The sequence below is a fragment of the Lineus longissimus genome, chromosome 5 (assembly GCF_910592395.1).
Source record: "Lineus longissimus chromosome 5, tnLinLong1.2, whole genome shotgun sequence".
Lineage (NCBI taxonomy): Eukaryota > Metazoa > Nemertea > Pilidiophora > Heteronemertea > Lineidae > Lineus > Lineus longissimus.
In genome coordinates, this window is record NC_088312.1 from 6,102,892 (window position 1) to 6,118,470 (window position 15,579).

At 42.3% G+C, this 15,579-nt stretch overlaps 2 protein-coding genes across 2 annotated transcripts; one reads left to right on the top strand and one right to left on the bottom strand.

The window, feature by feature from the left end:
* The first annotated feature begins 478 nt into the window (after positions 1-478).
* On the top strand, positions 479-7,609 carry LOC135488163 (uncharacterized). Its single transcript, XM_064772639.1, has 2 exons — positions 479-660; positions 4,826-7,609. The coding sequence occupies exon 2, from the start codon at positions 4,895-4,897 to the stop codon at positions 6,851-6,853; it is 1,959 nt and encodes a 652-aa protein (XP_064628709.1). The 5' UTR covers positions 479-660; positions 4,826-4,894; the 3' UTR covers positions 6,854-7,609.
* Positions 7,610-11,455: 3,846 nt separating this feature from the next.
* Positions 11,456-15,541, bottom strand: LOC135488678 (actin-related protein 6-like). The gene is made up of 11 exons (XM_064773339.1): positions 15,360-15,541; positions 14,696-14,813; positions 14,418-14,486; positions 14,003-14,126; positions 13,749-13,887; positions 13,480-13,635; positions 13,224-13,344; positions 12,821-12,944; positions 12,511-12,586; positions 12,081-12,143; positions 11,456-11,823 (listed from the first exon to the last, which is right to left on the bottom strand). The coding sequence occupies exons 1-11, from the start codon at positions 15,428-15,430 to the stop codon at positions 11,694-11,696; spliced, it is 1,191 nt and encodes a 396-aa protein (XP_064629409.1). The 5' UTR covers positions 15,431-15,541; the 3' UTR covers positions 11,456-11,693.
* Positions 15,542-15,579: the final 38 nt, after the last annotated feature.

Sequence of the window (15,579 nt, forward strand, 5' to 3'; positions counted from 1 at the left end):
CATAAAACAGTATGCATTATCATTGTTGACAAGAGTCCTAAGACGTTGTTCCTTTCAATATCTCTTTATATGCCATGGTGTTGATTGTTTTGATAAGGCCTTCAGGCCAGCTTTTTCTATTTGCGCCATTTATGCATATATACATGAGGTTTTGGCCGAGAAATTATTTGTCATTCAAGAGACTTTTTGTGTTTGGTATGCCACGGGGCGAAAGCGGGTTTATTATAAGTCCTTATATTATTGACAAAGTAAGCAGAGGGAGAATGGCACATGCAGATATAATGAGTTATTCTTCTTAGGCGCTGTATTTTTACTGCCACTGACAGCGGTCACGTTACACCAGATGTAAACAAACCGGCAGCGAAACGTATGACCTTTCAGAAATGTATTGAACCAGTGGCAGTTTGAAAATATTTGTTCATCGATATCATAGGCCGGGGAGGGTTCTTCATTGATAGAATAGCTGTTTTGCTATCGATCAACGAGCCATGACCAGGTTACCGATATTCAAACAGAATATCACCGTTTGGACTAGAGCTACTGTGATCAGATTTCCGTGACATCTGCATCCTTATACCGGAACTGGACTCATCGTCTGCACGGAAGTCGAATCTACGCCCAAAAATTCAGAGGATGGAAATTCCATGTTGGAATATCGAGGTGAGAATTTTTCGTTTTTCACTGGACGTTAAAAAAATCTAGTGTATAATCTGTTCTTGATTCAAAGTTGAATTACATTAAGGCATCACAATAAGCACACAATGGGGCCTACTGTCAATTATCTGATTTACTGTAAATTAAGAATTGGGTAATTTCCTAACAAAAAATGTTGATTTATTTTCCCAGAGATGATGCCCTGATCCGGAAAATCGAATAGAACTAATTTCATCAATGACATTTCGAGGGGCGATGTTTATAAGGTAGCCATGGAGAATCTATTGTCTCATCCTGTATGTAAAAACCTTATATGCATGGAGCATGGCCGTATTGAAAATGCTCTGGTTCCATCGGTGGATTAAATGCAACCAAATCAAAACAAATGCCGAACCGGAACGTTCATGTCATGACCATTGGACAACTCGGTGTTACTGGCCCAATATCTGTTTGATATATAGGCTAAGTAAAGAATAAGATCCTTACTGTGCACTAAATAAAGTATAGTGCCTGTACTATTACTTGATATTAAGAACCCATTAATAGAGGGCCGACAGTCCTTTATCTGTTCAATAAAATATCAAATTATAATGTGAAGTGTTTAACATTGTGGACAAAGCGTCTTTATCTACCGCAGACTACACGTGGTTTAATAACACCTGGAGCTGTCATTATTGATGGATTAAGATCTAAAATATCTTGAAAAAAGCAAAAGGATTACGATCACTCAACTATCAAACATTTAGTCTTTTCATGCTTTGCATTGGTAAGATCAATAAAGCATAAGACATGAAGTGCACGTTATTATCCCATTCAAACTGTTAAATGTGGCGCTTAACGTGCTTATAGTACGCTCATTCAAAACAATTTTGTCTTCTTCTCAAAGGAACGAAGATGTACACGATAAAGTTCCAGGCCATACTCAATCAAAGCAATAGACATACAGCAATGCATTCTAGGAGGTGCTCAATAGTGGTGGATACTTGGGCTGAAAGGGTGGATGTCGTCCTGGGTGCCGACAAATGGTACCCAGGTGCGAGATCGACTGGACAATAAGCACCCTGGGTGCCATTACACTAGACAAACAGCACCCAGCTTCTTCTTCTACACATTTTCGATACTTACAACCGAGGTTGGCCCCACGTTCACGGAGGTCACGTGTCACGATAACCATCATTTTGCAAGATGGCGACCGTCCCTGTTTCCAACCGCGCTCTAAAAACCTTTCTTTCATCTCTTTTTCATTCTCTGAATATATCCCTCCTACAAACCTTTTCTGAATAAATCATCCGAAATGTGCTTTCAAAGACCTATGGGCCTTAACGCGTTTTTTTCTGTTTATCTGTTCTTTTTATTTCGCGCACTGCTAATGCCGCAAGTACCACGGCGCGAGATAAAACGAGATTGCAAGAAACGTCCTCGTCCCTAAGATCCGTAAGCCAGGCATAAAGAAGCTGGGTGCTGTTTGTCTAGTGTAATGGCACCCAGGGTGCTTGTTGTCCAGTCGATCTCGAACCTGGGTACCATTTGTCGGCACCCAGGACGACATCCACCCTTTCAGCGATACTTAGTATCATTGAGGTGGAGAAAATCAAGAACGTTTTCAACAGTTTTCGAATGAATTGAAGCTATAAGTTCAACATACAATATGTACTGGTATCATTAAAAAAACTCAATAAATCTCAATTTTCTAAATACTGTATCAAAAGAAAAACATATTTTGCTCCACATTCGAAGTATACTTTGATATTCGAAAAACGAAAAGTCCTTTAGCCTATACCGGTTGAGTAATTGATATGTAAGCCAATATCAATTACACATTAAGGTATCTATGCTTGACAGTCTTATCAAAAAGATTTGAGTTATCACGAAGTACAATAATGTTTTTTGACGGAAGAGGACAAGTCTCATCTCTGACCAATAGCCTATAAAGTCTTACAGTCTGACGCAGAGTTGAACCCTCACCGCCCTGAAAACCTCTCCATGTGAAGAGTCAAAGATATACGCGAGGACCGCCTGTATTTCTTGTCAAAGAACTCTGCTGGAGACCATACATCATGCTTTTGAGTACGAGTCAAACATTGCGCACTATAGCTTATGAATTGTCGTGGACTCAGTCATTAGAACCTTTATACAAATTTCATTGCCTCTCATTGACTGGTCATGCAATGCCCATCATGGTCAAAAACATTACATTGATATCAAGAGAATAAATATGTCTCGGCATCGATTGCGAGTCAAGCAATCGTGTTCATTAGCCTATAAATTGCTGTCGATCACAAGTCATCCGAATCTGACGGTGCTATCAATGCATATTATTCCCGTAGTTCCTTCCGTTCCTTTAAAAGGTTGGATGCAGTACCTTGTAGCTTAATGGATCTGGTGTGTTTGAAGGCTGGCTACTGATGATCGATACATATTTCACGGGTCATCGATGCTGAGCAAGTGCAGTCGGACAATCTAAGAGGGAGAGAACTTTGCCTTGGTTGTCAACTTTTCTGTTCTAATTCATGCAACATATCAATCCCGTACCGTCCTCTGATTAAGTGCTACATGTATACCGGATATTTTATCTTTGAACGTATTATATGCCGGAATATCTTGAAGCTGTATTGGTGATGTCGATACCGAGATAGGTCAACCATGAAACATACATAGCGACGAAAAAGTGGGAATGTTGATGTCTGACGTCACTAGAAAAAGACTTCCAGCCGCATCTGCGATACACTTTGAGATTGCCCCCTTGTTATGTGCAGCGTTATATCAGGTCATAATAGATTAATGTATCGGTAATTGGTGTTTAATCGCCTTGCGATCAACAGATTAACTTGTCGGTCACACTTTCGGAGACGATATCTGCCCGGATTTTATTGTGGATAAGGACGAGAACTGCAGTAGAACCAGTACTAGTCAGTTGCCTATCGTGCTATCTGGAGGCATTTTAACCGTTATTATGTGTCAAATAATGGATTAGCCACTTTAAGAGGTAATAGTAAGGATTTCGGTGCCTTTCTCTTTTATTCGACTCAACATAACTACCTTGTTTTGCATTAAGGATGATACATGAAATAGTGCCATACAATATTATCTGTGTCCGATCCTTAATTTGTATATATATTGGGGCTTTCTCTGCTGTTTCACTCCGGCGTAGCTGTGCAAGATACATATTAGCAGAAACTGTGGGTTTGTCAATTCCCTTTTAGTTGATCGTGTTCCCAGGCCACACTAAGACCTTATCAAGAAGCTTACAAGGTTCAGCTACCGTCATTACCAATGACTCAGAATTTGTCTGCCACAAAAGCTGACTTCCCATCCCTGTCGAACTTGATTAGTTGGTCGATGACAAGTCGATTCATTAGGAGTTCAGTTGTATGCTGCAGTAAGGTGGTGCGTGTTGGCGTGAAGGCTGACACCAAGGAGCATATCCAGTGGAAGATTCAGGTGCAAATTCTAACAATTGTCCAAGATTGTTACGCATTGGTTTCGAATTGAAAAAGTAATCATTAGCACGGGACGAGAAAATTCATATAGGCTATGTCAGGCCGTGAACCTAGTATAGACTATATTGGAGTATTTGCCTTTACTTTTAGTGGAATCAAGACAACTATTTGCTTTTTACAGCTTATCATATATTTCCCCCCCGATATTTCTCGTCTGCGGTCGTCAATACATCATTCACTGGTACCAACATAATAGGAAGTGGCTAACGTTTGGGAGATTGTGGTGTGTCTTTTACCCTCGAAGGTCACCGTCAAAGTCTTTTTGTGCATGGAGGCACTTGTGATATTGCCTTCATGGACAACTCACTATCATGGGTCTATTTCGTTTTGTAACTCCTTTGGTGTAACTTTTACGAGCCCAATACGCATTCAATAGCAATAAAAATGAATTTCTTTTTTCAGCCCAAAACAAGAAGCATTCCTCTTTATGCAAGTGGTTGATCACAAAAATGGTTCTTTGCTAAACAACTGTATTCGGCTGCTTCCTCATGCCAAATCAGGACCAACCTCTGCTCAGCCTTTGCGCTTTACATTCGGTGTGGAAGATGATTTGATGCATAATTCAAACTGCTGCGGCCGAATGCAGAATACAAAACTGCTGCTGCCATCAGCCCGAAATCGCATGCTGATACGTAACTGCTAATAGAGCTGGTGTCTTTGTATAATTTCAGATTGAAGAAGGGTAACCTTCGCACCAAGTCAGCATTCACCGCTGAAGACCATCCACCAATGCTGCCCTTATGACGGCTGGATCGAGTATGCCGACCGGAAAGACTGCAGCAGAGATCAAGGCCGGAATGAGGTCTGATCGAACGGTCTTCGCCGAGAGAAGGAACCGGTTGGAGAAGGTTCGGAACGACTTCCAGATGAGGCTTCTTGATCGTGAAAAAGCGCGGGCTCGCTTTGTTATCGGGAAGGAGCGAAAAGAACTTGCAAAAAGCTTCCAAAGTGTTCAACAGACAACTGGGCAGAGTGAGTTAGGTATTCCCGGTTCGTTTCACGATAAAGATGTGTGCAGTTCTGAACATTACCGTTATGGCGTGGTGATCAGCAATCGGCGGTTGAAGCAATGGAGACGCCAGGAAGAGTTCCTGCAGAAACACGTGACCAAGGAAGAGGTCAAGGACGAAGAAGAACTCGGCGATCGTCAGATTGTACTGAATAATCTCTTGGCCGAAATACGCCAGGAATATGATAATTCAAATGAAATCACAGAGCAAAGAACGAGGCCAGTTAAGGAATTGAGAATGCCCTATGCCGCGCAGACTACAAGTTTGGATGTGTTCGAAAATTTGCGGGCCGAGGACGAACGCATAGACATTGGAAGGCCGGCCACCGCGCCTGTTCAGAGAATCAGACACCGCGGTGGACCTATGGTCGTAGAAGCTGAATCAGTTGAGACCAAGAAATCGAAAAGTAGTTTTAATATTCGACAATGGGAGAGGCTGATTACGAGAGAGTATATAGATTCATTCATCGGAAGGGAATATGAGACCATAGTTATGTCCAACGGTTATGCGAGACCTCACAGCGCGCATGTCCCGATACAGACCGAGAGTAAAGCTTATATCGAACCAAAAATTTCGAATGGTCGGCTGGAAATGCCCCTGTTTATTCGAGTCAATAAACATTTATCTGAGGAACATGGTATTTTGAAAATGCGGCCACATTCTGCTTCGTTGACAGATGAATGTCGGAACAATAAACATGATACGAGTAGGCCTAGACCAAAGTCCTCCCCGCTGAAGAGAAAATCTGCTCTTAAAAGTAACTCAACTGATACCATGGCAAGCCCCAATTCAAACCCTGTGAACTTTAACGAACTCAAACCACTGACACCTCCAATGACTCCAAGTAAAAGTAGTGTCGCGTTCGATTTGGAACCAACTGTTCATGATTTTGAAAGAGACGATTCTCAAATTGCAAATGGCGGTGATGCTGACTATCCGGATGTCACATGTGGGCGACATAGGAAAAGCGGAATTGCCATGGCACCTGACATGGCGGTGAACAGTGAACATGGTGGAGAGGATGTGGATGAAACCAGTCAAGAAATCATAGGAACACAGGAAACTAAGATGGAGGAAACGCGGACAGTTAACGTTGTTGCCGCTGGGATTACCGAAGATGGTAGCCCTGATCCCCTGGAGAATGAGCGACCCAGTACGGCGGAAAGCAGTCCCGGTTCAAGGAAAACTTCATCGGCTATCCGGAAAGTCTCCTTTCGCGATTCCTATCGACCCATTCAGAGAATGCCACGCGGCTTTCAACAAGACCGGGATCGCAAGATCAGTTCCAGCAGCACCGGAAGCAGTGGCAGCCGTCGAGAGTCCATCGACATCCTGCGCAAGAAGCACCTCGTAATCAACCTGGACGTGCGGGGATCGCTAAACAAGCGTTTGACGAATGCGAATCAGACTGAGAGTGCAGGTGAAGATGAAGAAATCCGTCCCTCTGGTCCGCCTCAATGGAGACGGGAACTGCTACGTGATGCGCCACCCGGACTGTATTCAGCGGCAGAGACACCAAAGGTACATTTGACAATGTCAAAATCGGCTCGGAAGAAAGAACTTGAGAAAATGGTCGAGTCGAATACGTCGAATTTGAGGGATATGATAATATCGGAGAAAGAACGACGGGCTCAGACAAGAATGAATATGCAGAAGTCAATGGCGGAGTTAGATTCAATTCAAAAATGATGGTTTGCATGTAATGATATTTGGACCTGATGTTTCCACATACAATGTACTTCGTCCGGGTTTTCGCTGTGTACAAGGCTCGGTTGTCATCACTGAAACATTGGCTCTGTGTATGCGAGGGTGGCAGTGTTCTTAGTCCTGTTTGGAGCCGTGAGTGACGTTGTCTTCAGCAGTCGGGTGCTGAACAACGACGGAGTCAAATCTGGTCCAAATTACTGAAAATATGACATTTCACCAGAAGCTCTAGTTGCGGGAAGCACTGGGCTGACCCTGTAGAATGAAAAGCTTTAGTTGTAACTGTGATAAACCTTGTTGGTGCTACACACTAGTCCTTAGTCAGTGTTTGGATTATTTTACTGTGATCTAATGTATAGTGGATATGGCAACATTGCGCCAATCGCCGATAGTGCGTCCCTGTTATACAGGTTTCGCAACCCTTCCGTAAAGCTACGAACGACGAAGTACACACAGCGTAAATGAATATTGGGCACCCGGCGCCTCCCGGTGTAATGGGAGTCAGTACGGGCAGAGAGAACATCCTGTGATCTGCTCGCAGGATGGTTAATCGACTTTCGTACTTTACGGTAGCCGGAGGAATCAGAGACTATGTAATACATTTTTGTACTTCGTGCTTCGCCGTTCGTACCTCTTCGTATGGTTACGAAGCCTGCCTCCAGGAAGGGGAGCGTAAAATGACATGACTTCAACGATCGATTATATGCGAAGTGATCATGATTTTAATAAAAACGTATTCAAAAGCACAAGATTCACATTCTCCAGTCAATTCGCTTTGTATCCTTCAATTCGCTTTTTATTTTTCACCATCAGACGTAAAGGTAAAGATCTCCTTTCCTTACTAATGGTTTTGTAGTAGCACACTAATATTGACTCGGTTTGATATCGTGTAACGTAAACGCAAACGCGAATCAACAACACAACATCAAAAGTCATATAAAGCCATAAGGCCTACTTCTTTTTAAAAACTTATTTAGAATAATTTGCTCATGGAAAGTCAATGTTGACTTTAGTTTGGCTAACTGCAGTCAATAGGGCATGGATAAATGGCTATTGGGGAGTGAACTTCAGGTAAACCAGAGTCTTTCAATAAATTTATTGAAAGACTAGCTCGGTAAACGCATTTACCGCGTCTTGCCACTACTTCACCTATGGCGTTCACAGAGTGGAACAAAAATATGTGCGACATATCAAATATTGCTTCTTTTTTAGCAGAAGAGACTAATTTATTTGTTAGAAGCAAAACATGACACTTGTGGTGCAACAACATTTTGTCCTCTGAAGAAATAGTTAAAAGCTCCGACATTATGCACTAAGCCTGATCAGTGTCACAACTAATGTTTCTTTTTTATTTCTAATTACAAATGACAATCGAGATTCATCTTCTGTTTATGGCCGATTTCCCTGTGACTAATATCAATGAATAACATTGACGAACCATTACTAACGGCGAGTAAATGTCAAGTTAACACGTGCTTTTAACTACAATATTTAAAAGATATCAGTGCTCTGATCCGTTCATACTAGCTAACCTCTCATCTTGTAACTTAACTTCATTGTTTGAATGTTTAACTTCGCAAATTTGTTGACAAACAATGTTTGTAAGAACAGTTCTAAACATTCACTGTAAGACCCCAAAGGTTCCTAATTGCTTGTTAATGGACACAACTTCCGACTGTTCAGTTCTATTCTAGTAACGGCGAAGATATTCGCCGCCAGTACGAGTAGATGAAAGTTTTAGCTCGGAAAATTCAGCTTGGAACCACTGAAAAAGGTCGTGTTTTGCTGTCGCCGCTCAACCATGTCAGGGCGCACTTGGTCAAAAAGCGAAATTGTCGCGCAGAGTCGAAATAAGAAGGAACAGCTGCGGCTGGACAAGGCAACTTTGGACCTCAAGAAATTGACCTTGACCTCAATGAACCGGATGTTTTCAGACATGAAAGAGATGCGAGCAGAGAAGAAGAGCATTCGCCTGACGACGGGACACACTCCTAGGAAACGCTCCGCAAAGAAGAGGTCGCTATCAAAGTTTGGGGAGGTGAACACCGAAACTTTCGGCCTTGAGGGAAACGGGAAAGGAGATGATATGAAAAATGGAGAGGCAGATGGTCAGAACGTTAACAAGGAGATTGACAAGATAGCGCCACATGGAATCCTCAAGAAGAAAAAAGAAGGTAAAAAGGTGGCAGCCACTGGGATTGTTTTAAAACTTGAATCGAAAGGACACTTTCCTGGTGATCATCCTTCTGGAACGAAGTTCCGATCTGTGGAAAAGACGGTTGCGCTTGCCCCAGATGAAGAAGCAAATGAACTGTCAAAAGTCAAGGAAGGTTTGCCCAGTGAAACTATGCATGTAAATGAGAGTGAATTAAAGCAGAACGAACACGTGGCACCCAAGGTGGATTCACCTCCATCGAATGGTCAGAAAGCAGTGTATCGCGAGGAAAATGATGAAGAGGCCGACTGCGGACAGAGCGGTGGCCAATTGCAGGAAATACATCAACTCGACTGTCAGGACAGCGATAATGACCCTGGGAGGCCAAATAATGATAAAACTTTTGGTCCGCTGTCTGGGAGGAAAAGAGTCGACAGCGATGCAAGCGAGGCGGGGCAGATTTCTCTGGTAAAACTGGCCGCAGGAGACAAGGAAAGAGATTCTGATAGATTTCAGTTGACTGATGGCGAGATAAGCTCGAAAGAAAAGCTGAGTCGTGAAAGTGCGGTACCGGATCATCTGAGGGGATCAGTTAGTCCAGTCCCTGCGAAGTTGCAGGAACAAAAAGCCGCGGCAGCAGACGAACAATCGAATACAAACACATCCGAATTGAAAGCGCCTAAATCGCCCGAGGCCAAAATTCTAGTTGAGAAAGAAGCCAGGGAAGAAAGCTTGGATGATGACAACCTGCCTGTGAAAAGCGGTTTTAATCTTTTCAGTCTGGTGACAGCACTACAAAACAGGAATAAAAAAGAATATGAAGACGAAGAGAAGAGTCGTCTTGATAAGACATTGGAAGAAGTTGAAGATAACCACGTGGGTCGCTTCAAAGTAGATCAAGATTATAAGGTGAATTCAGTCTTCCGTCTGCCAAGCCTATTTGAAACGCTCCGTCGGAGGTCTCGCGAGGCACAAGAGAGGGCGAGAATGAAACAAGCCCCTAACCGGAGGCGATCCTCCTTCAGTGTTGGGAGTGTTGATTCAGAGGATCTCCGCGACGAAATTGATGAGGAGACTTTGGAATCCGACGTCCATACCGTCCCGGTTATCAGTGAAGAGGAGAAAGAGTCGGACAACGATAATACTAAGTCGGCAAGGATAGTGAGGGCCCCAATGTCCGATCGAAGTGAGATACCAAGATCAACATCAGGGAAAGAAGACGCGGAAACGAGGCGGGTGAGCTTTGAACCCGATCGCCCCATTTCAGCCACGCTGCTGCATATTCCAGATGGAATAACCCCAGCTCCTCTAAACCCTTACCCAACGACCCGAGTTATTTCTTTACCCACACAGCCTCGCAATTGGTCTCGCCCGGTAACGGATGACGATTACTTACCAACGACGAAACGAAAGTCTCGTCGCGGGACGCTTCACACACGAGGACAGAAGACAGGACACCCGGCCTCTGTGCTGTTCCTCTCATTTCAGCAGACGAAGGTATCAAATTCACTAGATACTTGTATTGAAGACCAAGGCACCAATGACGAAAAAGAAAAAGCCACGACTCAGGATTCCACGGGTGCCATGCTGAATTCGCTGGAGGCGCCTGGTTGCGAAATAGATGAAGAAATCTCCGACTTCAAGCTGAGGAAGGCGAGAGCTCTGGCAGTAGAGCACCCAGTCGGACTGATTGGCACCCGGGAACGCCAGCTTCCGAAGCTTATATTCACCAAACGGGAGATCAGGGCCGCAAGAATGAAACTGCAGGAAAGGAACAACAAACCGCCTGAGCTGTCTGCTCAGGAGAAGGAGAAACAGAGAGTAATACAGAGTAAGGTTCAACATTTTCTCGCTGGCAATATCAATGAGAAGAATTTGATTGCGAGGATGATCGATGTACCCAACCAGTGAATGGCGTAGTCTTTACGTTGTCAACTTCATCCTAAAAATCAGTGGAGGACTAATTGATAGCCAACTAGAATCAATGATGAAATTCCCAGCAACGGGGTGGGTCTACAATGGACCATCATAGAATCTATGATGGGATCTGCGTGTGAAGCGTGGTTTTTGATATTTCCACTGGTTGTTCGGTTCGCACTAAACAAAGACGGATTTCAAGAGTCGGACTGTTGCCAAGGCTTTTCTTCGGACACATCGAGGGTGCTTTTCTCTGGTGGTGCGTTGAAAATGAGACCTGGGGTGATTTCCAGTCGCCCCAGGAGTTCTCCAGGTGTCGGGATCGATAGTGCTGCCAAGGAACTTTCTTCTGGTAGAGGTCTGAATGTACTGTGTCATTCAAGAGTCGGCTGGTGGCCAAAACGAACTCATTTTGTCTGGAGTTTAATCCTGAAATAGACACTAGGGTTGGCACATGAACATATCACTCGTCAGCCGAGTGACATGTAATGATGGGTGGGGTAAAGCAACAATTTTCTTGAGATTTCACAATTTTCCTTGAGAAGTCCTTAAACAATTGGACGAAAACATGTCGTATTTTATTACAAAATTATATAATATCTATCTATTTACAAATTCACCTGATGAGGCAACGAAATAACAGAGTTTAGATGACTTGCTGTATGACTATTATTCTGCTATTATCAATATAGTAAGTTATGGAGCTTTTTTCTTCGTTTAAATGCTTTCTGGCATGCACATCATGTCGAAATTTCACACATCAAACTTTTCCAGGCAGATATTCTGTCCATACTCCTCGTACTGTTGCCTGGTCACAATCTTCTTTGAGAAGTCCTGAGTCTTGGAGAGAACGCCACCACCTTCCCACGCGTATGTACCAGGTCTGAAAAAGCATGTGTATAGTAAGAATCCCACTTCTGTATCCACATGCTTAACACTATTATCCACAGGATGGCATAACATAAAAGGGCGATACCTATTACGTACACACATATACAATACAATCCCACAAAGGTGTAAAGGTGCCCTGCAACAAAAATGTACCATTAAAACAAATCCTGGCAGAATCCTAGTTCAGTCAATTTTTAAAGGTTTTTATTCCAAGGTATAAAGGAAAGTTGATAAATTAAGTGTACTTACTTTTCTGACAGGCGAACGTTAACATCAAAGTCATCACAGGCCATTGACCTCAAATCATTATACCTGAAGTGACAAAGAATTGAGCATGTGATATGTTACTGGAAGTAACTGCCAGATTTATGAAGTCGACTATACTATACTATCAGTCGTAAGTTAGTATCAAAAAAGACTTGGAAGAAGACCCGGTATGGGTCGTAAGCTAGTATCGGATAAGACCTGAATCATAAGTCGTATACTAGCTTCAAATAAAACTCACTTGATCATGAAATAGTTTTTACAATTAATACCAAGATATGTTATTTCTGATAGTTCATAGTTAAGTAAGGTGCTGGTTTATGTCACTGTCCTTTTGGGTTGCTGTGCGAAAACTACTGGGCCCTTTAAGACCAAAGAAAACCTTATATGGGTTTAGTGTTTAAAGATGACTTACACACGCTCTCTGAATCCAGGCAGGTTACAGCATCCTCCAGTAAGCACTATGTTCTTATAAAGATGGGGATGCATATCTGGAAAGAGAATATTTAGATAATATGAACTCCTCATTTGCTTAACTAGCTTACTCTCGCACTACTCTCATTGGCATCAAAACAAGAAGCAGCTATTTGAATGTACCCCAGGCCTGGCATTTTACAAAAGTCATTACTACTAAAGCCAATAAACAAGAATTCCCTGAAGAATGTCTGTCAAAAGTTGGTGTGAGTGAAAAATGGTTCTATAAGAAGTAGATCTCTTGAATATACCAGAAGGCGTGGAGTTGATGGAATGGACTATTGCCTCAGAGACACCCATTTCTGAAACACCAACATCTGATGGATGGAAGAGGATTTCAGCCACCTGGAATCGTTCATTGTTCATTCGAATTATCTGAAGAAAAAAAACAAAGGTCAGAACGAAATGCCAAACAAGGCCTTGTCTAGCTTCCAAGTCAAGTGTCTTTCCTTGGTTTTCCAAGCCCTGCTTCTCGATTTCTGAAAAATGGCAAATATCAATTATGTCTGGACAAGAACCAAAGTTCTCCATGCATGGGAATAAGCTTTTCCAGAAACTAACAAAAGGAATCAAACAGGGTCTTAAAGATTGAGACTAACAATCTTCTACTGATTTGGGTTCATTTCGACCAAAGTCAATGACGGTCTTTGTTACCTGTTCCGAGCCCTTTGCCTTTCCTGATGATTCATCGATCGACCTGACAAAGCCTCGTTTGATGTGGGTGTAGTCTGGGAGAACATAATCTCGTGCTATTGAGTTCTGTCGACCTTTAGAACTGAAAAGTAACATTTATCAAATCAACCCTGGTTCATAAATAATGATGTTGCACACAGACATGACGTCACTGCAACATTAGCTTTTATTGACCGTTCTCATGACATCTAAACAGAGAGCAAGTGACGTAACTCACGCAGCAATGGCCATGTCCTGTTTGAAGTCTGTCGAGACGAAGCAGACGTCCTCTTTACACTGATTCATGACATGTGACTCGTCCATGACCATCAGCTGGCGATATGAGATGATCTCCTTCAAGTGGTTGGTCAGCATCTTACCACCAACATTGATTCTGAAAGTAAAAGAAAGATTGAGTTTAACTGGAGTCGAGAAATATCTCTTGAAAAAGAGATGATTATTTTTCAGATCGCCAAGCTCATGACTGACACACCACTAAATACTTACCTTCTCATTGAGCCTTTGATTTTCTTCCCATTGTAAAACGGTACGATGTGAGTGAAGGAATAACCACTGTCAACAATCAGGGCACACAGATTCTGGGCACGCTCTTCTTTCTTGCTTTTGTACCAACTCAGACAAGCAGCTGAAAAAAAACAAAGACACTTTTAACCCTTTAGATCCTACCCGGCCATATTCCGGCCACTGAATTTCATCTAAAAATGATGACACAAATGATGTACATTCATTAGCGAACTAACCATTTGTTCTGTGGGCAGCCTTGAACTGATATTCTTCAAACAAAACTTCATTCATAGTTTCCTGAATTGACAGGAAGTTGAAGTAGGGTTCCGTCACAATTATGGTTGTGTCATCGAAGCGAACCTGAAATTACATTATAAAAATCTAGGAAGTGATATGAAAGCCAGCTGGAAGATTCCGCAAAAGATCAAAATGTCCAAAAAAATTTACATTGGTCATTACTAACTTCTAAATATTCCTGATTAAGAGGAAACAGACAACGCCACAAGAACTCATCTCAAAATGTTTCTCCCATCAAGGAAATCTATCTGCCTTACTCATCCAATGCTGATAGAAATATTTTCAATGAACAAACGACAGTGCACACAATCACATTTGCGGAAAAATATAGCCTCATGTCGTTTGAACTCATACTTTGTATCTGTCTGTTCCAAAAATGTGGTTCCATACTTGTTGCTGGATTTCCCAATTCGTCAGGTATCCCTGCAGGAAATAATAAACAAAACTGATACAATGATACAATCTGTACATGACATGTAAAATTGTATTGACCTATATACATCCTTTCAATTTCTTTATGTCTGAAATAGCTTTGTGTTTCAATTTGAAATTCAAAGATTTACGGTTATTCATTGACCTGTCATGATCGCTCAAGAGTTCCAGAACAATAAAAGAAATCTAGATAGACAAACCTTTTGGAATGGCAGAAGGTAAAATATTCCGGAGAGATCTTTGCAGTCGTCTATTTGATCACCGACAAACACTCGACTCCTGATGTGCTTAGCCTTGGTCACACAGTTCACCATCTGCCTGAAATGGACAAAATGAAACATTTATTTCAAGTAAGCAGTTACACATTGACGTGGAACGTATGAAGGTATGAGGAAAGAGCAGTTGCTCATATATTGACCTGAACACATAAATATTATCACTATGAAATTCCATCTGTTCTAGACAAATGTAGTGGAGACACTGTAGACATTTTGCGGTATCAGGCTGTTTCGCTACATTGCCAGTTCGCCAGTTCATCATGTAGCGAAACGACTCCACCCATGTAGCGAAACGACCTACCATGTAGCGAAACGACCGCCACATGTAGCGAAACGACTGGTAGCGAACTGGCAATGTAGCGAAACGACAGTAAACCACATTTTGCTCTCTCGATATAGGGCGGTCGGAAATAGACTAGTATCCATGTATCGGCACTGCATTGTGCATAACGAAATGCACCTTCTATTGTCGGATATTATTGTCAGTAACATTCTGCCCAGTTTTCGTAGCAAATAATGAGTAATCGATCACTAAATTGTATTCAACAATATCTTCAGGTTTATTAACAAAAATATTTATACTTACTTCGGCTCAGAATCTGTGGAATAGCCGGCTTTTGCCAGGCCAGCGCCGTTGTCCAAAACGAACGTTCCCATTTCCACCGCGTGGGGACCCACAGTGCTTTGGTCGTTGACACAACTCTAAGAACTTCAAAATGCGGTAAACCAATGTTTAAATTCTATCATCACACCTTTGGAACACCCAAACTCCGATATTCTAACAAGCTGACATCGAATCTTTTGAA